Raw genomic sequence first — 24,906 nt, forward strand, 5'->3', positions numbered from 1 at the left:
GTCGATTTTTCCAATGTAAAAAACGTACCGTGGCTCAAAAAAGGTTAAAAAACACTGTTCTAGGAGAGGCAAAAAGTTGATGATGCAAGTGCATAGTAGAAAAGATCACATTTAGTGCAATTGTAGGGTGTAAAAACGGCCACAAGGTGGCAGAAGTGTAAGTGATAAGAGCTTGGCATGCATCTTTTCCATGTATCAAAGGGGACCTATTATGCTTTTTCCACTTCTTTTGACGAGAAATGATGTTAGGATGTTGTATTCTCATGTTAAACAATGACAGGGTTTTAGATTATGAGGTTTGTGAGCCCTGAAAGAAGTTCGGGTCGGACTTCTTTATATGGCCGTTCCAACCGATCACAGCAGAGTGGGCATGCCCATAGGCGGGTCGTATTTGGAATAAATTAAAAGAGACCATTTTGGAAATCCAAGGAATTACAGCTGGAATAGGTGCAGATTCTGGAAGATCTAGAAAGCTTTCTGAAAATGGGCTTAATAGGTCATTTTTAACTCACTCATTTTTAAAACAGCAAACAGGAAGTGTAAAAGCATGGAAGTGAGTGTAGCGTGCAGAAGGTTGCACATTGAGGAGAAATTTTAACGTTCAGTTCCAATGTTAAAATTGTAAATAGTTCATGGTGTTATATTTAGACATTTATATTTAAATGTACTTTATGATACTACGAGTTTCCGCGGTGTTAATTGTGTTGCTGGTTCCTTACGATCACAAACATGCTAGTGCTTGTTAGCAGCGGAGCTAACAGCGTTGAGCTAAGGAAGTAATAAGAGGACCAAACAGCAAAATGAATAACAGCCATTTTTGGGGCTGCACGGTGGACGAGTGGTTAGCGCACAGACCTCACAGCTAGGAGACGGGGGTTCAATTCCACCCTCGGCCATCTCTGTGTGGAGTTTGCATGTTCTCCCTGTGCATGCGTGGGAGAACATGCACCGGGTACTCCGGTTTCCTCCCACATTCCAAAAACATGCTAGGTTAATTAGTGACTCCAAATTGTCCATAGGTATGAATGTGAGTGTGAATGGTTGTTTGTCTATATGTGCCCTGTGATTGGCTGGTGCTAAAACCGAAAAACAAAACAATGTCCATGATAACTTTACTAAGTGTACAAGAGACATTTTAGGTAGGATTTTTCCAGTGTGTGATGTCTGTCACTGTGCAGGGCGCTCGGGATGGGCGGGACTAGAGGTCGGATTTACATCAAACATGCTGACCTGTTTAAGGTAAACACACACGCTGACCTCTGCGGTCATGAGGGCTACATGGTTGGTTGTCATGGTAACGCTGTGTGTCAGTATGCGGCAGACACAAAGGACAAGCAGTGGCTGGCTGAGCGTCACCACATGAGGGCGACGGGGGGAAAGATGGTGAGTTAGGAGCTCTTGTTGTTACCATGGCGAAATGATGATGCGACTCATGCTTGCTCGCTCAGGCATACCTGCTGATTGAGGAGGACATCCAGGATCTGTCTCGCAGTGACGAGTACAAGTGAGTCCCATGTTGTCATGGTAACCAACACAGTCCATATTGACTGTGTGTGTATGCAGGGACTGTCCCGACGTCAAGATGGACGAGATGAAGCCGTTCACGGTGCCCCAGTGGATGGTGGAAAAGATGCAGAGAGCCATGGAAGCTCAGAGAGACACTGACCTTTGACCCACACACCGGCTTCATAACTGATCGTGTGACTAGAAGGTTCAGATGTGATTTTAATTGTAATGGCTGTTTTTTTTTTTTAAGAAAGAACCTGTCTTGGTGATGACTTTCTTCTCCATTTGTGTTAGGGGTGTCCAAAGTGTGGTCCAGCCACAGCTCCTTTCTTATTGGCGCAGGACACGGTTAAACATGGCCTGCATTAGGACATTACACAGACAAAACTAAAACGCCTGTGCATCTTAGCGGTGTCAGCCAACCACACCAATGAGAGTCAAAGTCTTTATTTACAGAAAAAAAATATTTCAAGGTGAGGACAGGTGAAGTGATGTTTTGGGCGCAAGCTGACGGAGATTATCACTCGATGCCTTCTTGTTTGTCTTTGATGGCTACTCTGAAGCGCTCCTCCAGCAGAGACAACTCACTGATGAGGTCAGTGATGGCATTCGTAAAGGCTTCCTGTCCAAAAAAAAAAGCCTCTTCAAACTCTGCAGTGTATGTGAGTACAGTAACCCACAGGAGCAATCACATAACAGCAACGCTTGGAAATGATCTAAAACTAAACACACACATACAACAAGAAAATGCTGCAATTGCATTAAAAGTTTGGCATTCCTGATAAGCCTGGCAACCTTCCATTTTGTTCTGTTGCACTTGTTTTAATGGCGTTGGTGTGCTTTTGGGTTTTGGATTATTTCTGTATTTCAACATGTTTGTATGCATGTTACCTGTGGACTGTAGTCAGATGTTGTCTGCACTCGGATGACAATCTTGTGCTCCAGAGGATGTGGAACTTTATAACCAGCAAAGAGAACCTGGGGATCCTTGAGCAGCTGCCTGCAGAAAAAACACGCGTAATGATACAATCATTAGAATTCAATGCAATGTTGTAAGTTATCAAATGATTTAATCGCCAATGTGAGCAGCACCTAAGAGTAAAGTTTTACAGTGGAAGGTTAGCTTGTTGTTAGCTTAGCCTCTTACGCGCGGATGATGTTTCCCAGCGTGTGGTCCTCCTTGTTCAGTGTGAAGAGACATGAATTTGGGACTTTGGTGTCTTTTGTGATTGTGATCTTCTTTTCACCATCAAACAACAAAAATGACTCGAAAGCTGGAGGTGCGTTCATCTTTGCGGAGCGTGTTGTACACAACAGCCGGAAGCGGAAGCACGACTATGTAATCTTTTTCAGCCGCAGTGCCTCATGAGCGCCCCACTGTGGAATTGGAGTTATAGTGAATTAAATATAAAATCTTCAACAAAATTGAATTATTTAAATATGTCCTTTCGTATTTTGGGTTTCCTTTTCCAATGCAAAACATACTGACTCAATTCAATTCAAAAGCAGGAAAGCCAATGACGTCATAACGGCAGGCTCGTTGGTCACCAACTTCCGGGATAATACTCCTGTCCAATCACAACGCATGGTTATTCTTGTAGGCTTTTTCATTGGTTTATGGGGAAGGTAAGGTTTGTATTTGAAAGTCAATCGTTGATTGGCTTAGATTGTATGCACGCATCCGTTTAAACTGGGGCGGCAGTAAGCTGACTGAATTAGCGACATCTTGTTTTTTTTAAATCAAGCTTCAGTGGCAGACGGTGAGTGTAACAAAACATTTTAAACTGGGAATTCTAAATGTACGTTATGATACTACGAGTTTCCGCGGTGTTGATTGTGTTGCTGGTTCCTTACGAACATGCTAATACTTGTTAGCAGCGGAGCTAACAGCGTTGTGCTAAGGAAGTAATACGAGGACCAAACAGCAAAATGAATAACAGACTGAAGTAAAGTAGTCATGGAGACACAGAGTTTAAATATGAGACCTAACCTGTGAATATGTCTCAGTGAAGATTTCATTGTTTGAACGGGTGTCTCGGTCTAAAACCAAACCGCAAACCGAAGCAGTGATGGCATCTCAGAACGTGGACCCGGCCGCGGCTGCTGGAGCGTCTACAGCGGCGCTGAAGGGCAACGACGGCGGTGGCAGCGGCGCCAAAGGCTCGGTGACCAAACGGTGAGACCAAAACATTGACGTTCTATTTGATGATGGTTTGGTAAGTTCTACTTCTCCATACTGCATCACGTGACGCCAGAGCCGACTTCTGTTTGGTGTTGTGGAAAATCTGGATTCTGCTTGATTTGAAAAATCTCTGAAAGATGTTTTTGTGTTGCAGGCTGCAAAAGGAGCTGATGACTCTGATGGTGAGTCCTTTACTATTGTGCTTTGCAGTTACACTTAAGTTTGAAATGATCCACACAAAATCAACTAAAGCCATAAAATGTCAAATAACTCCAGTAAAATCTCATTTTGAAAGGTCACAAAAATACATTGTTTTTATTTCGATATAAATATGTAACATACGTCTTGCTTTTCTAAAAGTAAAAATCAAATATATCATTAGAAAGAACATGGCTTTGATATTTTACATTTTGGAAACTAAACAAGTTGTTAAAAAAAACCCTCATCCATCTAAAGTAGTGTGCTGGAGCCTATCCCAGCTGTCTTCCAGCGAGGCGGGGTACACCCTGGACTGGTGGCCAGCCAATCACAGGGCACATTCATACCTATGGACAATTTGGAGTCGCTAATTAACTTAGCATGTTTTTGGAATGTGGGAGGAAACCGGAGTACCCGGAGAAAACCCACGCATGCACGAGGAGAACATGCAATTGGTGGAATTGAACTAGGGTCTCCTAGCTGTGAGGCCTGCGTGCTAACCACTCAACCGCCGTGCAGGCTCATTAATATTATTCATTCATTCATTTTGTACCGCTTCTCCTCATGAGGGTCGCGGGGGTGCTGGAGCCTATCCCAGCTGTCTTCGGGCGAGCGGTGGAGTACACCCTAGACTGGTGGCCAGCCAATCACAGGGCACATATAGACAAACAACCATTCACACTCACATTCATACCTATGGACAATTTAGAGTCGCTTATTAACCTAGCATGTTTTTGGAATGTGGGAGGAAACCGGAGTACCCGGAGAAAACCCACACATGCACGGGGAGAACATGCAAACTCCACACAGAGATAGCCGAATTTGGAATTGAACCCTGGTCTCCTAGCTGTGAGGTCTGCGATAATTGTAAAAATGAAATGCAAAATCATTGAAAGCTCTATAAAAAAAGAAAAAAATTACCGGCAATGATATTTTTTGGTATTTGATGGCAAAATATGCAGGCAGTACAGTACTGGTCTACTCTACTAATGGTAGTTCACAAGCTTCTGCTTGTTGTAGTGGACGGACCTGCTCACTGTTGTGGTTGCTAAGTAAAGTGAAAGTTAAGTTGGTTTTCAGCGCACTCGGACTTGTACTGCACTCTTTAAGAATGTGACTTGTGTTGATGCAGATGGCCGGCGATAAGGGGATCTCTGCGTTTCCAGAATCGGATAACCTCTTCAAATGGATCGGAACCATTGACGGTCCCCAGGGGACGGTAAGTCATCTCTTCCTGGCGTTTCCTTTCGGAGAAGCCGTCCCACAGTTGCGCTGGTGTCCATCTCAGGTGTACGAGGGTCTGCGGTACAAGTTGTCTCTGGAGTTCCCGGCTGGCTATCCTTACCAAGCCCCCTGGGTCCGCTTCCTGTGTCCATGTTTTCACCCCAACGTGGATGAGCAGGGCTTCATCTGTCTGGACATCCTGAAGGACAAGTGGTCGGCGCTCCTCGACGTCCGCTCAGTCCTGCTCTCCATCCAGAGCCTGCTAGGAGGTAGCTGCTCGCTAAATAAGTTCCGCTCGCTCTGTTAGCCTGACCTGACTTCTCTTCGTAATTTCAGAACCCAACAACGAAAGTCCGTTGAACGTGGCTGCAGCTGAACTTTGGTCAAATCAAGAAGGTGAGGAGTTGGAAGATGCTGCTGATGGACTAGAATATCTTTTATTGTTTACTTTACATCCGAACATTTTGAACATATTTCCATTTGTTCTCCAGCCTACAAAGCTCATCTACACTCCACCTTCCAGAAGTGAACCTGCTCGCCTTTTTTTTTAAAATCCTTTGTGTGTCTTCTGTTTGTACAATATTTTTATGTTTGCCTTTGCTGCTTCAATAAAGTTCTTAATTCAAATGCAATCACTTGAGTTTGAACTACCATATCTAGCCTGCACTTCCCTCATTCAAATTGAATGCCAAGCCAATTTAATGAGGTTTCCCAATTGTGGGACTAATAAAGGCGGATCTTGGCTCTCTCTTAAAGCTGCTGTCTCACCATGGTGACTTGGCCAAACCCCTAACAGAGTCCCGGCCAGGTTAGGGCCTGACTTTCATCTTGGACCTATGTGCAAGAATAATAATTAGTATTCTACTGTATATTACAATATTTGATAGAGTAATGAGAACTCTGAGGCATCAATCAACAATCATCAATCAATCATCAGTAAAGAGTATTGCCCGTACTGCCGCCTAGTGGTCACAATGACATACAGCATTGCAAAACTATAAAAATGTATTGTTTTCATTCATTTTCTACCGCTTATCCTTACAAGGGTCGTGGGAGTGTTAGAGCCTATCCCAGCTGTCTTCGAGCGAGAGGCGGGGTACACCCTGGACTGGTGGACAGCCAATCACAGGGCGCATATAGACAAACAACCATTCACACTCACATTCATACCTATGGACAATTTGGAGTCGCTAATTAACCTAGCATGTTTTTGGAATGTGGGAGGAAAACGCCGTACCTGGAGAAAAGCCACGCAGGCACAGGGAGAACATGCAATTGGTGGAATTGAACTAGGGTCTCCTAGCTGTGAGGCCTGCGTGCTAACCACTCGCAGCCTCATATTAATATTATTCATTCATTCATTTTCTATCGCTTATCCTCACAAGGGGGGTCCTGGAGCCTATCCCAGCTGTCTTCAGGCGAGAGGCGGGGTACACCCTGGACTTGTGGCCAGCCAATCACAGGGCACATATAGACAAACAACCATTCACACTCACATTCATACCTATGGACAATTTGGAGTCCATAGGTATGAATGAATTAACCTAGCATGTTTTTGGAATGTGGGAGGAAACCGGAGTACCCGGAGAAAACCCACGCATGCACGGGGAGAACATGCAAACTCCACACAGAGATGGCCGAGGGTGGAACTGAAACCCGGTCTCCTAGCTGTGAGGCCTGCGCGCTAACCACTCCACCGCCGTGCAGGAAAAATTGGTTTAGTTCGCAGTTAGCGTCCATTTGTTGAACCTTCTGGAATGAATTAATGAGGCTAACCAAGGTTCCACTAAATTGGTTACTGGGAATTGCAGTTATTATTTTGTCGATTTTTAGTTTTGTAATGAAGAGATTAATTCTTTTTAACTGACTTTTCCAGGTTAGTGACTAATTATTTAAACATGGCCGCCTAGCCAACACAGCCCAGTCCAAAGCAGGGGGGCTGACAGCAGCCGGCCATCTTGTCACCTGAGACCACCTCAACCTCCATCAGGTCCTCCAAGCTGTCATCATGCTCCACATGCTCCTCCTGACCCTCCACCCATGCCGGCTGGGTGGCCTCCACAGACCAGAACGGCACCGGAACCCTCAGCTGCATGTCGTTCAGCAGGGCCTCCAATCCTTCAATGTGCTGCTCCAAACCGGGACTCGGATCCTCTTCCAAGCTGGGCCAGGGGGTCTGAATGGAGGCCGCGCGAGCTGCCACGCCCACCACACCGTCCAGACATCCTGAAGGCAACAACACACACACATAATACACAGCTTTGGTGAGGATCTGGATAAAGGTTCAAATCCTAATTCTCATGACTGACCTGTGTTGACCAATGAGCGCCTGTCGTTACGCTGCGTCAACGGGAAGTGTTCAATCAAGTGGCTGGCCTTGCGGAGGTCAAAGAGGAAGTACTCTACAGTTGACAGGAAGTGAACCCACAGTCGCTCCAATGCTAACCTGTCGTCTGTCCCCGAAGGGGCAGAGTCAGAGTCTGAAAGAAGCCTGGTGAGACGTCGAAGCAAACCTGTGGAAACCGCAACGCACGATAAGTTGTTGGCATGCGTTCGTTTCTCCTCACAAACACGTTGCTGTTACCGCCGCACATCCCGTGCGCCATCGACCTCGTCTCATCCAGCTCCTCTCGCAGGAAGCTGCAGTCTGCTGAACTACCCAGCGACGCTGCCAGCTGCTGGAAGCAGGACGTCGCTTTCACCAGCGCTTCCTGAGCACGCTCACATTCCCCGCGTTGACGCCGTTGTGCCGCGACCTCGTCTAGTGTGCGCCGCCATGGACTCACGACATCATCGACACCCTGTTGGTGGCAAAGAGAAGCGTCATTGATGTCACTGATGTTCAAACATCCTGTGGACACCATGAGAGCTTAGGAAGCATGGAAGACAAATGACCTGCAAGCGACGTCTCCACGCTGCTGCTTCTTCTTCTTCTTGTGTCATGGAGGATGTGCAGCATCAAGCAAGCGGCAGGTTTCCACAAACATCTTTCTTCTCCTCCCAGGGGGGCTGCCTGTGCTTTTAATGAGCACATAAGGCCAGCTGAGGTTCCCCCTTATCATTTGACCCTGAGCTCTGCCTTGCAGGCTAAGCTCTGTGACTTGCAGGGATAAAAGTCGTCCAAGTCCAAATCAATGATGTGTTAGAATGTAGTTTTATTTTATTTCTATTGCACATCAATGAGCAAGTGAAGATCTGCTGTTTAGCTTAGCTTAGCACAAAGGCTAGCAGCATACGCTGCTAGCGTTATCTCCCGAGATAACACTGCTTCTTTGCTATAAACGTACCGTCTGTCAATCACATCAAGAAATGAGTTGGCACTTCCTGTCTTTATGCTAGCTAGGCTAGGCTGGCAGTCTTCTTGCAGCATTTCTGCTAAGTTAGCATCAACAAATGAAGTGTAAGTGGTGATGGCTCAGACACATTTTGGAATGAATGACAGAATCGTCCCGGTTGTTATTGTTTTGCGTACATCACGGCAGCGTGCGTCGCCGGGCAGCGAGAGCCTCCATGACCTCATGGCAGAGACACTGACAGAAGCCGTAGAGGACGAGCAGCAGAAGCGTGGACGGGACCAAGCTGACCAGGACCACACCCAACCACATGTGAGCGATCATCAGCAGGTAGATGCCCAGAGGTAACGAGCTGAAGTACACCTGAGCCGCAAACGACAACGCGCGTCAAGGCTTTTGGCGCCGCCTGCGCTTTCCGTACGTACAACCGCGTGAGCACTGACCAGGCACAGCGCCCCCAGCAGGCAGCGGGGGAAACTGTGAGACGTCCATGCGCGACACTTGTGAGCGGGCAGGTTGCAGGGCAGCGAGTCCAGGCTGGGGGGGCGGTACAGACCCACCACGTTGAGCATGCTCACCGAGTCCGACGACAACGACGACGGCGACTCGTCGGGCAGCTCCATGATGGTGATGACCAGGCAGTCAGAGGAGCGGTGCGCCGAGTCTGCACCTGTCAGTCCACTTGGACTCAGCACCACCTCGCCGTGATCTCCTCGCCGAGCTCGGTCCTGACACGACAGGACCGCCAGGATGTGCCGGTCGTCCTCCATCAGCCACACCTGAAACGACAGGAAGTCAGCAGGAAGAGCGGGAATGATAGAACATGTTAAAGGAGCCGTCACCTCTTCATCCGGAACGCGTGTCTCATGGCGGCAGAAAGGACAGCTGATGATGGACGGCGAGGACTCGCCTGCACAGCAAAACATGTCCATGACCCTGATGGTGATGATGATGATGATGTAGAAGGACTCACCCATGTCCACCATCCTCTTCACGCACTTGGCGCACACTCGATGCAAACATGCTAGCAGTTTGGGCTTACGACTGCGAGTGTCGTAGCGATTGTAGCAGATTTTACACTCCAGCTCTTCCAGCGTGGAAACCAGCGACTCCGCCCACGTCTGCACCTGCATGTCCCACAACGACTACATGAATACACAACAGCTATATGACTACACAACAACTACATGACTACACAACATATATACGACTACATGAATACACAAAAGCTATACGACTACACAACATATATACGACTACACAACAGCTATATGACTACACAACTACATGAATACACAACAGTTATATGACTACACAACAAATAGTATATGACTACATGAATACACAACAGCTATATGACTACACAACATATATACGACTACATGAATACACAACAGCTACATGACTACACAACAACTACATGACTACACAACAGCTATATGACTACATATGGTATACGACTACATGAATACACAACAGCTATATGACTACACAACATATGGTATACGACTACATGAATACACAACAGCTATATGACTACACAACATATGGTATACGACTACATGAATACACAACAGCTATATGACTACACAACATATAGTATATGACTACACAACGACTACATGAATACACAACTGCTATATGACTACACAACGACTACATGAATACACAACTGCTATATGACTACACAACATACGTATATACGACTACATGAATACACAACAGCTATTTGACTACACAACATATGGTATACGACTACATGAATACACAACAGCTATATGACTACACAACAACTACATGACTACACAACAACTACATGAATACACAACAGCTATATGACTACACAACAACTACATGACTACACAACAGCTATATGACTACACAACATATATAAGACTACATGAATACACAACAGCTATATGATTACACAACAACTACGTTACTAACAACATGACTACACAACAGCTATATGACTACACAACAACTACATCACTAACAACATGACTACACAACTATATGACTACACGACATCTACACAACTACATGACTGTGCAACAGATACAGGACTACACAAGAACTACATGACTACACAACAGCTACACAATTACATGACTGCACAACAACTATGTTACTAACAACATGGCTACAGAACAGCTACATGACTACACAACAACTACATGGCTACACAACAGCTACACAATTACATGACTGCACAACAGCTACGCGACTACACAACAACTACATGACTACACAACAGCTGCATGACTACACAACAACTACATGACTACACAACAGCTACATGACTACACAACAACTGCATGACTACACAACAGCTACACAATTACATGACTACACAACAACTATGTTGCTAAGAACATGACTACACAACAGCTACACAATTACATGACTACACAACAACTACACAACTACATGACTACACAACAGCTACATGACTACACAACAGCTACATGACTACACAACAACTACATGACTACACAACAATTATGTTACTAACAACATGACTACACAACAAATATATTATTACGCAACATCTACACAACTACATGACTACACAACAACTATGTTACTAACTACATTACTGCACAATTACATGACTACACAACAACTACATGACTACACAACAATTATGTTACTAACAACATGACTACACAACAAATATATTATTACGTAACATCTACACAACTACATGACAACACAACAACTACATCACTATACAACAACGACATGACAACACAACCACTGCATGACTACACAACAGCTCCATGCCTACAAAACATTACACAACACCTACATGACGACACAACAACTACATTACTACACAACATCTGCACAACTACATTTTACAACAAAACAGATACATGCCTACAAAGCATTACATAACAACCACATTACTATGCAACTACATGACTACACAACAACAACATCACTATACAACAACTACACTGCTACACAACTCCGCTACAGCACAGCTACATGACTACACGTTACACATTTCCTTCACATTACAACATCTACACAACTACACCTACATTACTAAACAACGACATTACTGCACATAAGTCGTAGTCATTACAGCAGCTACATGATGTCATCTTCATGACAACACAACATTTGGTGAGGACCACGTGGTTGTGACGGGACATCTCACCTTGCCATCCATCTCCTGACTTGGCGCCGCCTTCTTTGTCTGGCTCATCCTATTGGGTGTCTGAAGCAGGAAGCGGAAACAGCACGGTGGGGGGGCGGGACGTGTAATATCACTTCCTTCTTCACTGAAGTGGTCCCGTGTAACAGGACGTCCAGCGTCCAACACGGAGACACGCGTCCATCTGCAAGCACGCACGGGTCAGCGAGTCTCCTGATTGGTCGTCCTCATCAAAGCAATACTCCATCATTAACACAACACTACTGCATCACACACACACACACTCACACAATAGTCTCCTCAAGGACATTTTTTTCTCTTTTCATCAGGCAGCCATCCAGCAACACACAGACAGACACACACACACACACACACACACACACAGTGGTGTCCTTTATTTATAGACACAGGCTGCAGCTCTTACGTAACTGTCGAAGGGGACATGACTGGCGTTGCTATGGCAACAGCTTCACCTGAATGGCTGATCAGTCCAATGTGATGATGTCATGTTGCTGTCTATCAATCTGTCACACGTGTGTGCACGGCAAAGGAGAATTATTATTTTTGAAATTACAGTAAAGTAAAACCAAAGTATAACCAGTGTATTATTGAACATGTTGACTTGACTGACTCAAATACTTATCATTGATATGAGTGCCCGTTCGGCTATTTAGCTAGCTTGCTAGCTAGCTAGCTGAATAGCTGGTTAGACATACACAGACATATAGATATACTGTAGCTCGCTAGCTAGCTGGATATAGACGTATAGATGCGCCCCGACGAGCATGCCAACAGGTGTACCTAACAAAGTGAGCACCTGTCAGTCACCGTTGAATCGGGCGTGTCACGTGACCTGCCACTCACCTGATGCGCGTGCAGGGTTTGGCTCGTTTGGCAGCTGTCACTCACTCGACGTCGTCCATGTTCGATTGCACGTTAACTCAAATGACGTCACGCCATCTTCGCGGTCAGCTCGTGACTCACTGCAGCTCGGCGCGCGGGGCACAACCAAGTAGCCGAAGGAAGGTGGGGGGGCACGGGGGGTAGATCCCGGGTTACCATGGTAACCTGTCCGCAGAGGGATGAAATGGATCATGATTGCGTTGAAATCACTCATTGATACGTCATGTGGTAGGCCTTTCTTACGTGATCGTTCTATGACGTTGCCACTTTGCAGCAGCGCCATCTTTCTCGCCGTTATAACTATTAATTGTTATTAATAATACCTACACATTTTCTTTGCTGCTTGTCGTCTCCATGGTGTTATGCTGGAGCCTATTCCAGCTGGCGAAAGGAGGGGTCGCCACCCAGTCCCAGGGCGTTATTAATAATATGCAGACAAAAACGCAGTGACTTTACTGCACTCTCATTATGTTTTAAAATCATTTTATGATCATGATTTTGCTGGAATTATTGTTTTATTGCATACGAACATGAAAAAAATAACCCAACAATCCCAATGAAGCTCTGTAAAAAGTAATAAATTGATTGTGTACAGAGTGTATAGTTATGTCGGGAATCATTTGTTGATGTCGCAGATGCGGAACTAAATTTATTTTGTTTTGGGGGGAACTTTGAATGTGACACTATATGTCGTTTCGTCACTTCCGGAGAGTATTTTCATAAAGACGGGCCTGGCGGGATAACCCCGGCTCAATTTTTTGGGTTTCATTGACGAATCCGGCGGGCATCGGAACCATCAGAACCGCAAACATGGTGAGTATATTCGCAGGTTAAAGCTGAGGTGTTCACCGCTTCGATGTGGTTAAAATTGCCATGTTTTTTCCATTTTTGGGATTGAATGAACGCAACTGTTTATTGTTTGAAAACTAGCGTCGAAAGCTCGTGCAATCAACAAAGCACGAGCCTCATTATTTATTTAGCAATTCCTTTGTTACATTCTTTGTTAATGAAGTCCAATCTGATCGATAATTGCCATTTTGTTTAGGGGTATTAAATTGTTGAGTTCCGGGCTAGCATAGCTGCTTGCTAGCTAGCGACCCAACGTTGTGCTAACGTAAGTTGCGGTGCATAAACTATATCATGTCTATTCTTAAAAACACATAAACGAACATTTACATAACTATATTTGTTCATTTGTATTTGTTTATTTTGTAAAATATGAATTAGTGATAAACCAGGATTGGCTTGTATTGTGATACTGAGCTGTACACAAAGTAAACACAGCTCGAGTGTTGCTTATTCTTTACTGTGTCTAATGACGTCATAATCATGGCGGTGTGTGTGTGGGGTGGTCTGCTTACAGACTGTGGGAAAGAGCAGTAAAATGTTGCAGCACATCGACTTCAGGATGAGGTGCATCCTGCAAGATGGTCGCATTTTCATTGGCACCTTCAAGGCCTTTGATAAACACATGAACCTCATCCTGTGTGACTGTGACGAGTTTAGGAAGATCAAGTAAGTCCAGCAGACTCCTTACGTTAAATCACTCATATCTGGGCGTATAACTACATGAGCAATCTCTCTCTGACGCAGGCCCAAGAACTCCAAGCAGCCCGAAAGAGAGGAGAAGAGGGTTCTAGGCCTGGTCCTGCTGAGGGGGGAGAACTTGGTCTCCATGACGGTGGAGGGCCCGCCCCCTAAAGATGTAAGAAGACACAATCTGAAATTATAAAGTAACCTTCTAATGGATTGTGACCTAATGTCTTTTCAGACCGGTATTGCTCGTGTTCCTCTGGCGGGTGTTGCCGGCGGTCCAGGTGTGGGTCGGGCGGCAGGTCGCGGTGTTCCGGCCAGCGCCCCAATGCCTCAAGCTCCTGCTGGACTGGCAGGGCCTGTGAGAGGCGTGGGGGGTCCATCGCAGCAGGTAAGCATGGTGATGACTCGCTGTATGGAGTCCCATCCGTTGCTAATGTGGTGTGTGTCTCCTAGGTGATGACCCCGCAGGGCAGAGGTACCGTTGCTGCAGCCGCCGCCGGCGCCAGCATTGCTGGAGCGCCCACGCAGTATCCACCTGGACGAGGAGCTCCGCCTCCAATGGGCCGTGGTGCCCCACCCCCCGGTAAGGATTATAATGTTCCCCCAGTAAACTGTCTGTGAAATGACGGCCACTAATTTTAGCTGTTGCCTGGATTCCTGCAGGTATGATGGGACCTCCCCCTGGAATGCGACCTCCCATGGGTCCTCCGATGGGCATGCCTCCCGGCAGAGGGGCACCGATGGGCATGCCCCCTCCAGGCATGAGGCCGCCTCCCCCTGGTATGAGAGGTAAGCACTTCCTGTCATGACAATATTCGGTGGATGAGTGTTTGCTCATGTTTTTTTCCCCACAGGACCACCCCCTCCTGGCCTGAGACCACCTCCTCGTCCTTAAAACGGAAGCTCACCCACTGTATAGATTTTTTTTTTTCTTTTTACGATTTTTTTAAAATTTTAGGTTTGCGTTATTGTGGACTGATTGTTACAATGGTAACGAGTTGAATAAATGTGTTTAATAAAAGCCAGTGAGTTGACCTTGTTAATGTTCAAGCATGTAGATGGCTTTTCTAAGGAATCAGGTGTGTTAAATCTACAGCCAAAAAGAAATGACCATTTAGGAAGAACATAATACATATCTCTAATATAATTTCAATTGTGTTTTGTGTCTCATACACTTTTAAACACATTTTATGATGTATGTGGGCTTAATTGACTGCAAAGAATTTTCAGATGTTTGTGGCACATCCTCATGGCTTATGATATTTACAGATGACATTGTGGAAGAGTGAGGTTACAGGCAGAGGAGATACAGAAGGTGGATAATTTTAAGTACTTGGGGTCAACAGTTCAGAACAATGGAGAATTGTGAAAGCGTGTCAGGTGTGATGTGAAATAGAAGAGTTTCAGCTAAAATGAAAGGTATACAAAAATGTAGTGAGACTAGCCATGTTGTTTGGTCTAGAGATGGTGCCACTGAGGAAAAGACAGGAAGCGGGACTGGGGGTTGCAGAAATGAGAATGCAGAAGTTCTCATTGGGAATGACCAGGATAGATAGGATCAGGAATGAGTACATCAGAGGGACATTACATGTTAGAGGCCTTGGAGATGAAGTCAGAGAGGCCAGACTGAGATGGTTGGACATGTCCAGAGGAGAGATAGTGAATATATTGGTAGAAGGATGCTGCCATGTAGGAGGCGTAGAGAAAGACCAAAGAAAGAAAGTTTATGGATGGCGTGAGGAGGACATGAGGGTAGTTGGTTTGAGAGAGACAGATGCAGAAGACAGGGCTGGATGGAGGCTGTTGATTTGCTGTGGCGACCCCTGAAGTGAAAGGCCCAAAGAGAAAGAAGTTTGTGGCACATCCTCAATGCTATACACTGCACTTGTATATGGCCTTTTTTAAAATAAAGTGTGCATATTCTTGACCCAAATTAAACATTTCAAATGTAACCATGGCCAAGTAAACAAAAATACCAATGTAAGGCATTCAGAAGAGGTGGTATGTCATGTCACTTGTGTGTACCTTTAAGAGGCGGGGCCTGATAATTGCCATGTGTGACGTCAATAGCTAGTGTTTTGTGTTAGCATTTTGTATAGGTGTGAATGTTAACTTTATATTCGTTCTCTGTTAATAAAATGTACTTTTTTTTAATATCCAAGAGAAATTCACATTTTAAGCAGCTCTCCAAAAATCATAGTGATAATTAAAGCAAGGCAGGCCACATAAGAAAAATAATACATTGCAGAACTATTTAGCAACGGGAGTCCACTGGTCGCTGTCAATGCTAACGTGTGAGTATGTCTTATTTATGTCTAAAACGTATTATTTTTACTCTAATTATGTCTACTATAATGAGTAATATGAGCGTAAAAGTGTCTATGGGTGTTATTTAATGTCTAGAGGCCTGCTAAAACCTGTGTTTGGAAGGTCATTATCAGGTTTTGCGCTTAACCATAGAAATATGCCGCTTATCCTCATTGGGGTCGCACAGATGTGCTTGAGCTTATCCCAGCTAACTTCGGCCGAGAGGTGGGGTACATCCTGGAATGGAAAACGAATTCTACTTCACAGAAATTCACTTATCACGGTGTAAACGGAGGATTGTGGACTGATATGTGCAACCTTTTAACTGCTATTTCAGCCACTGTCCAGCTGAGGTATAGTAAAGAAAGTCTGTTTATTGCCTTTAAAAGTGAAAAGCTGACAGAGAAGCGATACAAAAACACGTGAAGGGAATAAAAGCCACTAAAAAGTGTCCCAACAGCGTCATGTGACCCGGTAGTCTCATCACATGGCTCCTCCGGTCATGTGATAGTGCGTCCTCGTCCGAAACTGCAGTCCAAAGTGTCCACAGCAGGAGACGTCCACGCAGATACAAAAAGGTAAGAGGACACGTTTGACAGCCAACAAATGTTATTTTTTTATTAATTTAAATTAATAAATGTATTTTCTTTCTTCGTCCTCTTGCCGTGCGCGTGCTACGGTTGGCGGTTAGCTTGCTTTGCTAGCAGTCCCTTTACGTTTTACGTCACTGCAAAGTAAGCGCATCGTTTCCTGTATTTCCTCCACTACTGTCACCCTGAATCGCTTTAAACATTTAACAGAAGACTGTCTACTTAACAATGAACTGTTTGGTCAACACTACTACGCTGGCGTTTGTAAACGTCTAAAAGTTATCAATGGACAAAATAAATAGCTTGTGAGCAAAATGTTCAGTACATTTTACCGTTTGTTTGGAAAGTGCGTGCGTCGTCCCGTTTCTCTTTAAAATGTTTGACCATGTCAGCGTAGTTTGACATAAAACGCTCAGATTTTGTAAGACAACGATATATGAGGATTTAACTCAGTGTCCGCCTACTGGTCACTGAGAGGTACTGCAAAGTAAACAAAGTGAATGTAATGGTACGCTATAATTTTCAAATCAAAACATCAAACTGATTAGCTTTTGAGCAAAAATGAAACCTAACAAAAATTGCAATCTGCTGGCATGTAATTCAACAATAACATATGTTAAAGAGAGGTGTTTGTAATTGTCTAATGATGTCACTTCCTGTGTGCTCGAAGATGCTGCCCCTGTGGCCAGGCTACTTCCTGCTCTGGCTGCTGAGCGTGGAGGCAGCACCGGCGGATCACGAGGTGGTCAGCCTGCCCGGCCTGCACAAACAGCCCAGTTTCAAACATTACTCTGGTTACCTGAACGTGCCGGACGGGAAGCACCTCCACTACTGGTCAGAACCAGAAGCAACATGTCTGCTCTGTCTCTGACTCATCTCATGCTCACCATCTTCACTATCACTTCCTGCACAAAGGTTTGTCGAGTCCCAGAATGCTCCCTCGTCTGATCCGGTGGTGTTGTGGTTGAATGGCGGTCCTGGGTGCAGCTCTCTGGATGGACTGTTGACTGAACATGGACCCTTCCTGGTACACCCTCCCCCATCCTTTCTTTACTATCAAACATGTGTTGAACTCTGACCTCTACTTCAGATTCAAGATGATGGTGTGACGCTTCAGGAGAACCCGTACTCATGGAACAAGGTGAACCCCTCACGCACATTTGACCGCTCATGTGGCCTGTCATGTGACATCTCATGTCCTTTTGAGCAGGTGGCTAACATGTTGTACCTGGAGTCTCCAGTAGGGGTGGGCTTCTCGTACTCTGATGACAAGCGATATGCTACCAACGACACGGAGGTGGGCAGCACGGCCGCTGGTTCAGGTCCTGATTGATGTTCTTCGTACTCAGCCAGTGTTTCCTTCTCACAGGTGTCAATGGTAAACTACTTGGCTCTGAAGGAGTTCTTCCATCTCTTCCCGGAGCTGAGCAAGAACGAACTTTTCCTGACTGGAGAGAGCTACGCGGGAATCTACATCCCGACGCTGGCTGAGATTGTGATGGAGGACGACAGCCTCAACCTGCAGGTTGTTGAGTTTTGGAAACTGACATGAAGTTGATCTGTAGAGGAGGTCTACACACAAATACACATTCATCTAATTCACTTTTTCCTTTTGAGGGTGGAAATGCGTTGGGAGTCCACTTTGATAATATTATTGACATTTTAATTAAAAAAAATCATTCACATTATCATTATTTTGCCAACTAAAGCATATAGTAAGGGCTTTAAATGGGACCTATTATGCTTTTTCCACTTTTTTGACCTATAAATGTAGTTAGAATGTTTAATTCTTGTGTTAAACCATGCCAAAGTTTCAGATAATGAGGTTCGCTCATTTGGAAGTGAGCCCTGAAAGAAGTTTGGGATGGCTCAAAAACGCTCTGTTTCAAAAGGCGTGGTAAAACTGTTGCTTTGTGATGTCACAGAGGGGCGGATTTTCTTATATGTAAAGCCCAAGCTCTGCTTCCCCCTCGCCTCCACCTACCGAGAGAAAGAGGCTGTATGGGTGACAAAAAGGCCTCACTCCTTTCAACAGACACACATGGACATTAAGGCTGGTCGAATTATCGAGTTCATAATTAATTAATGTGCCAAGAAGACATTTTTTTTCCGTATGAGAAATCTTATGTTTTAATCTTACGAGATCATGCGACACCCCTACTTATTTATGTCTTCTTTTCTGTTATGTCTCTAAAATATTGGGTAATAGGAGTGTAATGGAAAATATAGGGATGTTATTTAATGTCTGGATGGCTCTAGTAATGTTTAAAAATATATATTACCAAACTCACTAGCAAAATATTCATTTTCTATCGCTTTTTCCTCACGAGGGTCGCGGTGGGTGCTGGAGCCTATCCCAGCTGTCTTTAGGTGAGAGGCGGGGTACACCCTGGACTGGTGGCCAGCCAATCACAGGGCACATATAGACAAACAACCATTCACACTCACATTCATACCTATGGACAATTTGGAGTCGCTAATTAACCTAGCATGTTTTTTTGGAATGTGGGAGGAAACCGGAGTACCCGGAGAAAACCCACGCATGCACGGGGAGAACATGCATTTGGTGGAATTGAACTAGGGTCTCCTCGCTGTGAGGCCTGCGTGCTAACCACTCGTGCAGCCTCATATTAATATTATTCATTAATTCATGCATGGGGAGAACTCCACACAAACTCCACACAGAGATGGCCGAGGGTGGAATTGAACCCTGGTCTCCTAGCTGTGAGGTCTGCGCGCTAACCACTCCGCCACTGTGCCGCCCCTAGCAAAATATTCAATTTATAAATAAGGAAACCTCCAATTATGAAGTCATAAAGAGGGATTAATTAGTTTTAAGTGTTGTCCAAGCCAATCAAAAAAAAGTTGAGGGTTGGTTGGGCTCCTCCTGGTCTATTCTTTAGTGCTCAAGTCCTGAACAGCAGAGCCTGCTACCTCCAGTAACATATGGTGATCAGAGTAGGTTTTGATAGGTTGCCTGCCTGCAGGGCGTGGCGGTGGGCAACGGGATGTCAAGCTACGAGCTGAACGACAACTCTCTGGTCTACTTCGCGTACTACCACGGCCTGCTGGGACGTAGCCTGTGGAGCCGCCTGCAGATGTTCTGCTGCACTGAGCACAAGTGCAACTTCCACGACAACCAGGACGTCAACTGCTCCAACAGCGTGAGTGTCTCCTTGGCTCTGCTGACATCCAAAGTTCTTCAGGTGTTTGACTTTTGCCCCCACCTCCTCCAGCTGGCGGAGGTTCAGGACATCATCTACAGTTCTGGACTCAACATGTACAACCTGTACGCTCCTTGTCCGGGTGGAGCCCCCAAGAGGTTCAAGTGAGTTTCCGCACTGTCGTGGTTAAGCAGGTTTGGACCTCCTCTTCCCGAGGGAATCTTGTGTTTGTCGTTGCAGTTTTGAGCGAGGCCAGCTGGTCATCAGAGACCTGGGACACTTCTTCATCCATCATGAGTGGACTCAGCTGTGGAAGCAGGTTTGGACGGCCCACCTGAGGACTTTGGGCAGTCTCTCAGTGTGTGTGTGTGTGTGTGTGTGTGTTCTTCAGAAGCTACGAGGACTGGCATCTCTTCAGATATCTCTGCGGCTGGAGCCCCCGTGCACTAACTCCACCCCCGCGACACGCTTCCTCAATGATCCATATGTGCGAGGCGCCCTGCACATCAGCCCTAAGGCGGCCGACTGGACCATCTGCAGGTATGACAAATACACAGGAAGTTGTTATGTGGACCACTTCCTGTGACAAAGAACCTCAGAACCCCATTCTTTCTTCAGCTCTGAGGTGCATCTGAGCTACGGTCATCTCTTCATGGACGTCAGGAAGCAGTACCTCAAATTGCTTGCTGCTCTGGTTGGATAAGTTCCTTCACATTTATGTTGCACTTCCTGCTGACTTCACAGTAAAGGTCTTGTGTGTGTGTGCAGAAGTACCGTGTCCTGGTGTACAACGGCGACGTGGACATGGCGTGTAACTTCATGGGGGATGAGTGGTTTGTGGAGTCACTGAACCAGCAGGTACATCTGATGTCCTCAACCGAAGTGCACGCCGCTTGCTAATGATGACGTCTCTCAGGTGGAGGTGAGTCGCCGTCCGTGGCTCTACAAGGACCAGGACGGTCGACAGGTGGGAGGCTTCGTCAAAGAGTTTGACCACATAGCCTTCCTCACCGTGAAGGTAAACGCCAAGCGAAGCACATCCTCTTTGACCATTTGAATGGCTGAAGTTTTTAGCGTCTGTGCGCTGGCAGGGTTCAGGTCACATGGTACCGACGGACAAACCGCTGGCGGCGTTCACAGTCTTCTCCAGATTCATCAAAAGGCAACCGTTTTGACCTCAGCTGGCCATCAGTTGTCTCCATTGCCTTTGCTCTCCCGGTTACCATGGTAGCAAGCACTGCCCAGATCATTTTTATGTTGCTATTGTTTATTTTTAAATAATAAACTTTGAACGATGCGTATGTGTGTCTTATTATTAATAAGTGATGTGAATGACTAATCTGCTGTGCTGTGTAAGTTGTCATCCCGAGCACTAGGTGGCGATAGAAAGACAATTGGTAGGACGCCATTAAACAACAGATCGAAGAGGATGACTTATTTACTGAAGCAAAGTCCACACAAGTTTTAACGACGCGTCTAAACGTTGAGCAGCATGGAGCAGAAGGACAAGAAGATACTGTGCGTGGGTCTTGTGTGTCTCGACATCATCAGCGTGGTTCACAAATATCCAGAAGAAGACACGGACAGCAGGTTAGCTAGCAAGCTAATGCTAACCGCTAGCAATTACTACTAATGGGGGGAATCAACTAACCAGCAGAAGTGCACTGATTAGGCATATAGGCGAAAATAATCGATGGTTATGAAGCTAATGGATAATATTTACTTATTTTAATATAAACAACTGCAGTAGTACTTTTAATAAGTGCTATCTATCGAGTGTCAATACTGCATATGGCCTCAAGATGGAGTCCTGTGTTTGTTGTGTTCAGGTGTGTGTCACAGCGATGGCAGCGAGGTGGAAACGCTTCCAACTCCTGCACGGTTCTTTCTCTGCTGGGCTCCCCCTGCGCCTTCATGGGCTCTCTGTGTGCTGGACCTGTGGCCAGGTGAGGTCCTCCAACATTGAAGCTGTCCTCCCACGTGTGTCACCTTCCACTCGACCAAGTCCTATTCCCCTATCATAACCCCACCTGCACTACCTTTACTTTGGTGGGCAGAGGAAGTGTGAAACAGTTTTCTGTTTATAGTTTTATTGTGGAGGACTTTCAGAAGTTGAACGTCGACATGTCTCTGGTGTCTGAGCATGCTCAGTGCATCACACCAACGTCTTTGGTCATCAGCAGCAGGAGCACAGGAAGTCGAACCATCTTGCACCTCAACAGGTTTGTGTGTGTTTGTGTGTGTGTATAACGCTTTCTGCTTCAGGTCGCCATCGCTGTCGTCGTGGAGATCGCCACTGTGTCAGGTTTCCTCCGCATTTATTTTGAGGGCCCGACTAAACCGTTTTCCTGTGTGTGTCCATCAGTTTCATCGTGGGTGACTTCTCGCAGCACGGCATTGATATTTCAGCAGTTACCTGGCAGGTCAAGGGTCAAACGCCCAGTGCGTGTTGTGTAGTGTGTCCGTCCAGCGGCTCACGCACCGTCGTTCTGTTCGACACGTAAGATCGCTTGGCGACCCGTGTGGCGTTCACTACACGCCGGAGTGTTTTGTTCTGTCGTTTGACATTGAAAGTCTCCTTAAGCGCCGCCTCTTTGTCGTTGAAGGAACTTAAAACAAACGCTCCAGGGCGCCTTGTGAACGCTACTGGACCTGTACATCTGATCCTGATCTTGGTCTAATGGCAGGTCACGTGACCACTGCAGAGCGAGGTGTTTTGTTTGTGTCAGGAAGTGACATCACAGCCTCAAACCCCTCCCACTGATTGCATACAGGAAGTTACTAAGCTAGTTTATATTGTGTTTTTTATCGAGTAAAAAACACAATATAATAAATAAAATCAAGTACAAGAGAAGAATGAAACGTTTTTTTGAGCGACTATCGTCTGCAGTGGTTTGGGTCTAATTTGGTGCTTCACATCGATTGTCGTCATTATCAATCAATAATTCTAATGATGATAATAATGATCAATCAACAAGCTATAACTATTGGAGATGTGTCCTTGTGGTAATAACATTCCCTTTGTTAGGAATGTCCCCGATGTGACGGCAGAAGACTTTTCCAAAGTGGACCTGCGTCATTTCAAGTGGATCCACTGGGAGGTGAGGGATGCCCAAGCGTATAAAGCAGGGGTCTCAAACTCAGTTTACCTGGGGGCCACTGGAGCTAGGGTCTGTGCAAGGCTGGGCCGCATCAGTTTTTCCCCCCCCAAAAAAAAAAAAACGCATTTATTAAAAACAGAAAAATATACAAACTTTTTCAGTGCTTTGGTTCCGATTTTCTACAATATAAGCTCTGATAAAACATTCCACTGTTCTCAAATATCTTAATTTTTTTTTCTGCACAAAATAAGATGAAAAATAAATAAACAAATCAAGAATAAAGAAAATCAATCAATCAGTAATAAATAAATATAATAATAAAACGGCAAATAATAAAAACTTAAGAAACCACATATAGTTGGTGGGTAGACAAATTATTTTTTTCAGATTAAAATGAACAAAGCATTATTAGAGCCCTGTAGACATGACAAAACACGACTATAGTCACATTTATACTCTTTTTATTTACAACATATTGCGCAACTGCAGGGTCTTGAGACACATGCTAACTCGCAAACTAGAGAGCTAGCGACCTAAACGGTAGCCTTCAAGTTATTTCCTTTAAACTTAAATAGCCAAAAACTTACCTTGTCCACATGGATAGGGAGGATAACTATTAACAGTTATTTAACCTTTAACATGAACATTAATCAAACGTAATAATTTTTTCTGGGTACATGATACCATATCAAACTTGCGCGGGCCGCACTAACATTAAACTTTCATATCAAGGCGGGGGCCTCAAACTAGCGGCCTGCGGGCTGCGTGTTTGAGACCCCTGGTATAAAGCGACCGCCTGGGCCCGAGCCGTACTTCCCTTATGTGTCCTGTAGGGGCGCAACGCTGACGAGCAGGTAAAGATGATCGAACGGGTGGCACGCTACAACGCTACATTGCCGCCGCAGCAGCGAATCACCGTCTCCGTGGAGATCGAGAAGCCCAGAGAGCCGCTGTATCAACTGTTTGCTTACGGGGACGTGGTGAGTGACGCGCCCCCGCCCCGTGTGTGTGTGCGCGACACGCAGCTTGACTTCTTCATGTGTTGTATTCAGGTGTTTGTCAGCAAAGACGTGGCTCGCCATTTTGGCTTCCAGACGCCTTCGAGTGCTTTAGAAGGACTTCGCTGCCGGGTCAAAGCAAGGTGAGTGGCGCAAAGGTCCGCTCCCCCGAGCGGATGGTCTTTTAGCCGTTTTGTCTCGATATCCGCAGTGCGGTTGTCATCTGTGCGTGGGCCGAAAAAGGGGCGGATGCACTGGCTCCTGATGGCTCGTTGGTCCATTCGGATGCGTTTCCTCCGGAGCAGCTTGTGGACACGCTTGGAGCAGGGGACACCTTCAACGCTGCCGTCATCCACAAACTTTCCAACGGTGAGTTTTTTGCCCCCGCCCACCTCCCCCACCGCGCCCCCAACATGTCTTCTTGCATACTGATGTCATGGTTCCTGTCGGTAGGTGCACGTTTACAGGACGCGCTGACCTTTGGTTGCGTCGTGGCAGGCTCCAAGTGTGGTTTCCATGGTTACGACGCCATTGCAGACATGGCGGCGAGCAAACACTGGAAGCACGATGGATCCGCTGGAGATATTTGATGGACTGATTGACGGGGACGTTCTGATCAATAAAGTGCGCTGTCAAAATGTATTTTTTTTAAAGTCACAGTGTGTGATTATTAGCTCTGCGTATTGATGCTAAAAGTTGCTATATTGTCGCCATGACGACTGGCATCTGCACATTTAA

The 24,906-nt window shown here is 45.6% G+C and overlaps 7 protein-coding genes across 16 annotated transcripts in view; 5 read left to right on the forward strand and 2 right to left on the reverse strand.

Annotated features, from left to right (window-relative positions):
• The window catches only part of LOC131106019 (deoxynucleotidyltransferase terminal-interacting protein 1), an 8,534-nt gene extending 5,891 nt beyond the window's left edge, over positions 1 to 2,643 (forward strand). Inside the window, exons 10-14 of one of the 2 annotated variants that reach the window (XM_058054660.1) lie at positions 1,179 to 1,239; positions 1,312 to 1,383; positions 1,449 to 1,504; positions 1,564 to 1,711; positions 1,801 to 2,643. In XM_058054660.1, coding sequence (XP_057910643.1) covers positions 1,179 to 1,239; positions 1,312 to 1,383; positions 1,449 to 1,504; positions 1,564 to 1,672 — 298 coding nt within the window. In that variant the 3' untranslated portion in view covers positions 1,673 to 1,711; positions 1,801 to 2,643. Of the gene's footprint in view, positions 1 to 1,178; positions 1,240 to 1,311; positions 1,384 to 1,448; positions 1,505 to 1,563; positions 1,779 to 1,800 lie in introns of those variants that run through there. The other variant, XM_058054659.1, reaches the window with a different exon arrangement.
• On the reverse strand, positions 1,938 to 2,948 carry polr2j (RNA polymerase II subunit J). The gene is made up of 3 exons (XM_058054667.1): positions 2,654 to 2,948; positions 2,398 to 2,506; positions 1,938 to 2,128 (listed from the first exon to the last, which is right to left on the reverse strand). Exons 1-3 carry the CDS (start codon positions 2,794 to 2,796, stop codon positions 2,027 to 2,029), a joined length of 354 nt encoding a protein of 117 aa, XP_057910650.1. The 5' UTR covers positions 2,797 to 2,948; the 3' UTR covers positions 1,938 to 2,026.
• On the reverse strand, positions 2,791 to 12,839 carry zgc:109913 (regulator of G-protein signaling 9-binding protein). Its single transcript, XM_058054656.1, has 10 exons — positions 12,716 to 12,839; positions 12,434 to 12,637; positions 11,573 to 11,753; positions 9,377 to 9,530; positions 9,246 to 9,313; positions 8,982 to 9,182; positions 7,695 to 7,911; positions 7,420 to 7,623; positions 2,996 to 7,336; positions 2,791 to 2,883 (listed from the first exon to the last, which is right to left on the reverse strand). The coding sequence occupies exons 3-9, from the start codon at positions 11,618 to 11,620 to the stop codon at positions 7,017 to 7,019; spliced, it is 1,212 nt and encodes a 403-aa protein (XP_057910639.1). The 5' UTR covers positions 11,621 to 11,753; positions 12,434 to 12,637; positions 12,716 to 12,839; the 3' UTR covers positions 2,791 to 2,883; positions 2,996 to 7,016.
• ube2c (ubiquitin-conjugating enzyme E2C) lies at positions 3,128 to 5,742 on the forward strand. 3 transcript variants are annotated; one of them, XM_058054663.1, is made up of 7 exons: positions 3,128 to 3,266; positions 3,514 to 3,682; positions 3,843 to 3,870; positions 5,019 to 5,105; positions 5,175 to 5,379; positions 5,447 to 5,506; positions 5,602 to 5,742. In XM_058054663.1, the coding sequence occupies exons 2-7, from the start codon at positions 3,576 to 3,578 to the stop codon at positions 5,637 to 5,639; spliced, it is 525 nt and encodes a 174-aa protein (XP_057910646.1). In that variant the 5' UTR covers positions 3,128 to 3,266; positions 3,514 to 3,575; the 3' UTR covers positions 5,640 to 5,742. The 3 variants fall into 3 exon arrangements, with proteins under 3 accessions (XP_057910646.1, XP_057910647.1, XP_057910648.1); XM_058054664.1 differs by having other exon boundaries at positions 3,154 to 3,266; positions 3,519 to 3,682; XM_058054665.1 differs by having other exon boundaries at positions 3,158 to 3,266; positions 3,574 to 3,682.
• Positions 12,840 to 13,096: 257 nt separating the features above from the next.
• Positions 13,097 to 15,058, forward strand: snrpb (small nuclear ribonucleoprotein polypeptides B and B1). Of its 2 annotated transcripts, none has more exons than XM_058054662.1 (7): positions 13,097 to 13,285; positions 13,836 to 13,987; positions 14,066 to 14,177; positions 14,244 to 14,396; positions 14,462 to 14,591; positions 14,672 to 14,788; positions 14,863 to 15,058. In XM_058054662.1, exons 1-7 carry the CDS (start codon positions 13,283 to 13,285, stop codon positions 14,901 to 14,903), a joined length of 708 nt encoding a protein of 235 aa, XP_057910645.1. In that variant the 5' UTR covers positions 13,097 to 13,282; the 3' UTR covers positions 14,904 to 15,058. The 2 variants fall into 2 exon arrangements, with proteins under 2 accessions (XP_057910645.1, XP_057910644.1); XM_058054661.1 differs by having other exon boundaries at positions 13,108 to 13,285; positions 14,672 to 14,797.
• Positions 15,059 to 16,092: 1,034 nt separating this feature from the next.
• ctsa (cathepsin A) lies at positions 16,093 to 21,366 on the forward strand. 3 transcript variants are annotated; one of them, XM_058055073.1, is made up of 15 exons: positions 16,093 to 16,302; positions 16,776 to 16,893; positions 17,576 to 17,739; positions 17,821 to 17,932; positions 17,996 to 18,046; positions 18,116 to 18,202; positions 18,275 to 18,430; positions 19,893 to 20,069; positions 20,142 to 20,233; positions 20,310 to 20,388; positions 20,461 to 20,609; positions 20,688 to 20,763; positions 20,838 to 20,927; positions 20,986 to 21,087; positions 21,161 to 21,366. In XM_058055073.1, exons 3-15 carry the CDS (start codon positions 17,576 to 17,578, stop codon positions 21,242 to 21,244), a joined length of 1,419 nt encoding a protein of 472 aa, XP_057911056.1. In that variant the 5' UTR covers positions 16,093 to 16,302; positions 16,776 to 16,893; the 3' UTR covers positions 21,245 to 21,366. The 3 variants fall into 3 exon arrangements, with proteins under 3 accessions (XP_057911056.1, XP_057911055.1, XP_057911054.1); XM_058055072.1 differs by lacking the exon at positions 16,093 to 16,302 and having other exon boundaries at positions 16,730 to 16,893; XM_058055071.1 differs by lacking the exons at positions 16,093 to 16,302; positions 16,776 to 16,893 and having other exon boundaries at positions 17,552 to 17,739.
• Positions 21,367 to 21,410: 44 nt separating this feature from the next.
• On the forward strand, positions 21,411 to 24,810 carry khk (ketohexokinase). Of its 4 annotated transcripts, none has more exons than XM_058055074.1 (9): positions 21,411 to 21,659; positions 21,899 to 22,015; positions 22,157 to 22,291; positions 22,435 to 22,569; positions 23,098 to 23,170; positions 24,004 to 24,150; positions 24,223 to 24,311; positions 24,380 to 24,537; positions 24,622 to 24,810. In XM_058055074.1, the coding sequence occupies exons 1-9, from the start codon at positions 21,562 to 21,564 to the stop codon at positions 24,756 to 24,758; spliced, it is 1,089 nt and encodes a 362-aa protein (XP_057911057.1). In that variant the 5' UTR covers positions 21,411 to 21,561; the 3' UTR covers positions 24,759 to 24,810. The 4 variants fall into 4 exon arrangements, with proteins under 4 accessions (XP_057911057.1, XP_057911060.1, XP_057911059.1 ...); XM_058055078.1 differs by having other exon boundaries at positions 21,498 to 21,659; positions 22,179 to 22,291; XM_058055077.1 differs by lacking the exon at positions 22,435 to 22,569.
• Positions 24,811 to 24,906: the final 96 nt, after the last annotated feature.

Source organism: Doryrhamphus excisus, chromosome 18, assembly GCF_030265055.1.
Source record: "Doryrhamphus excisus isolate RoL2022-K1 chromosome 18, RoL_Dexc_1.0, whole genome shotgun sequence".
Lineage (NCBI taxonomy): Eukaryota > Metazoa > Chordata > Actinopteri > Syngnathiformes > Syngnathidae > Doryrhamphus > Doryrhamphus excisus.

Coding starts and splice junctions, on each gene's coding strand:
- khk (XM_058055074.1), top strand. CDS start 21,562: ATGGAGCAGAAGGACAAGAAGATACTGTGCGTGGGTCTTGTGTGTCTC. Junction 21,660..21,898: donor GAAGAAGACACGGACAGCAG/GTTAGCTAGCAA, acceptor TGTTGTGTTCAG/GTGTGTGTCACAGCGATGGC. Junction 24,538..24,621: donor CATCCACAAACTTTCCAACG/GTGAGTTTTTTG, acceptor TCCTGTCGGTAG/GTGCACGTTTACAGGACGCG.
- ube2c (XM_058054663.1), top strand. CDS start 3,576: ATGGCATCTCAGAACGTGGACCCGGCCGCGGCTGCTGGAGCGTCTACA. Junction 5,380..5,446: donor CATCCAGAGCCTGCTAGGAG/GTAGCTGCTCGC, acceptor TCGTAATTTCAG/AACCCAACAACGAAAGTCCG. Junction 5,507..5,601: donor ACTTTGGTCAAATCAAGAAG/GTGAGGAGTTGG, acceptor TTTGTTCTCCAG/CCTACAAAGCTCATCTACAC.
- snrpb (XM_058054661.1), top strand. Junction 13,988..14,065: donor GACGAGTTTAGGAAGATCAA/GTAAGTCCAGCA, acceptor TCTCTGACGCAG/GCCCAAGAACTCCAAGCAGC. Junction 14,178..14,243: donor AGGGCCCGCCCCCTAAAGAT/GTAAGAAGACAC, acceptor ATGTCTTTTCAG/ACCGGTATTGCTCGTGTTCC.
- zgc:109913 (XM_058054656.1), bottom strand. CDS start 11,620: ATGAGCCAGACAAAGAAGGCGGCGCCAAGTCAGGAGATGGATGGCAAG. Junction 9,531..11,572: donor GTCAGGAGATGGATGGCAAG/GTGAGATGTCCC, acceptor TGGGACATGCAG/GTGCAGACGTGGGCGGAGTC. Junction 9,183..9,245: donor CACGCGTTCCGGATGAAGAG/GTGACGGCTCCT, acceptor CTGTCGTTTCAG/GTGTGGCTGATGGAGGACGA.
- polr2j (XM_058054667.1), bottom strand. CDS start 2,796: ATGAACGCACCTCCAGCTTTCGAGTCATTTTTGTTGTTTGATGGTGAA. Junction 2,507..2,653: donor CTGGGAAACATCATCCGCGC/GTAAGAGGCTAA, acceptor TTTTTTCTGCAG/GCAGCTGCTCAAGGATCCCC. Junction 2,129..2,397: donor CATCTGACTACAGTCCACAG/GTAACATGCATA, acceptor TTTTTTGGACAG/GAAGCCTTTACGAATGCCAT.
- ctsa (XM_058055071.1), top strand. CDS start 17,552: ATGTCACTTCCTGTGTGCTCGAAGATGCTGCCCCTGTGGCCAGGCTAC. Junction 18,047..18,115: donor ACCCGTACTCATGGAACAAG/GTGAACCCCTCA, acceptor CCTTTTGAGCAG/GTGGCTAACATGTTGTACCT. Junction 20,070..20,141: donor ACGTCAACTGCTCCAACAGC/GTGAGTGTCTCC, acceptor CACCTCCTCCAG/CTGGCGGAGGTTCAGGACAT.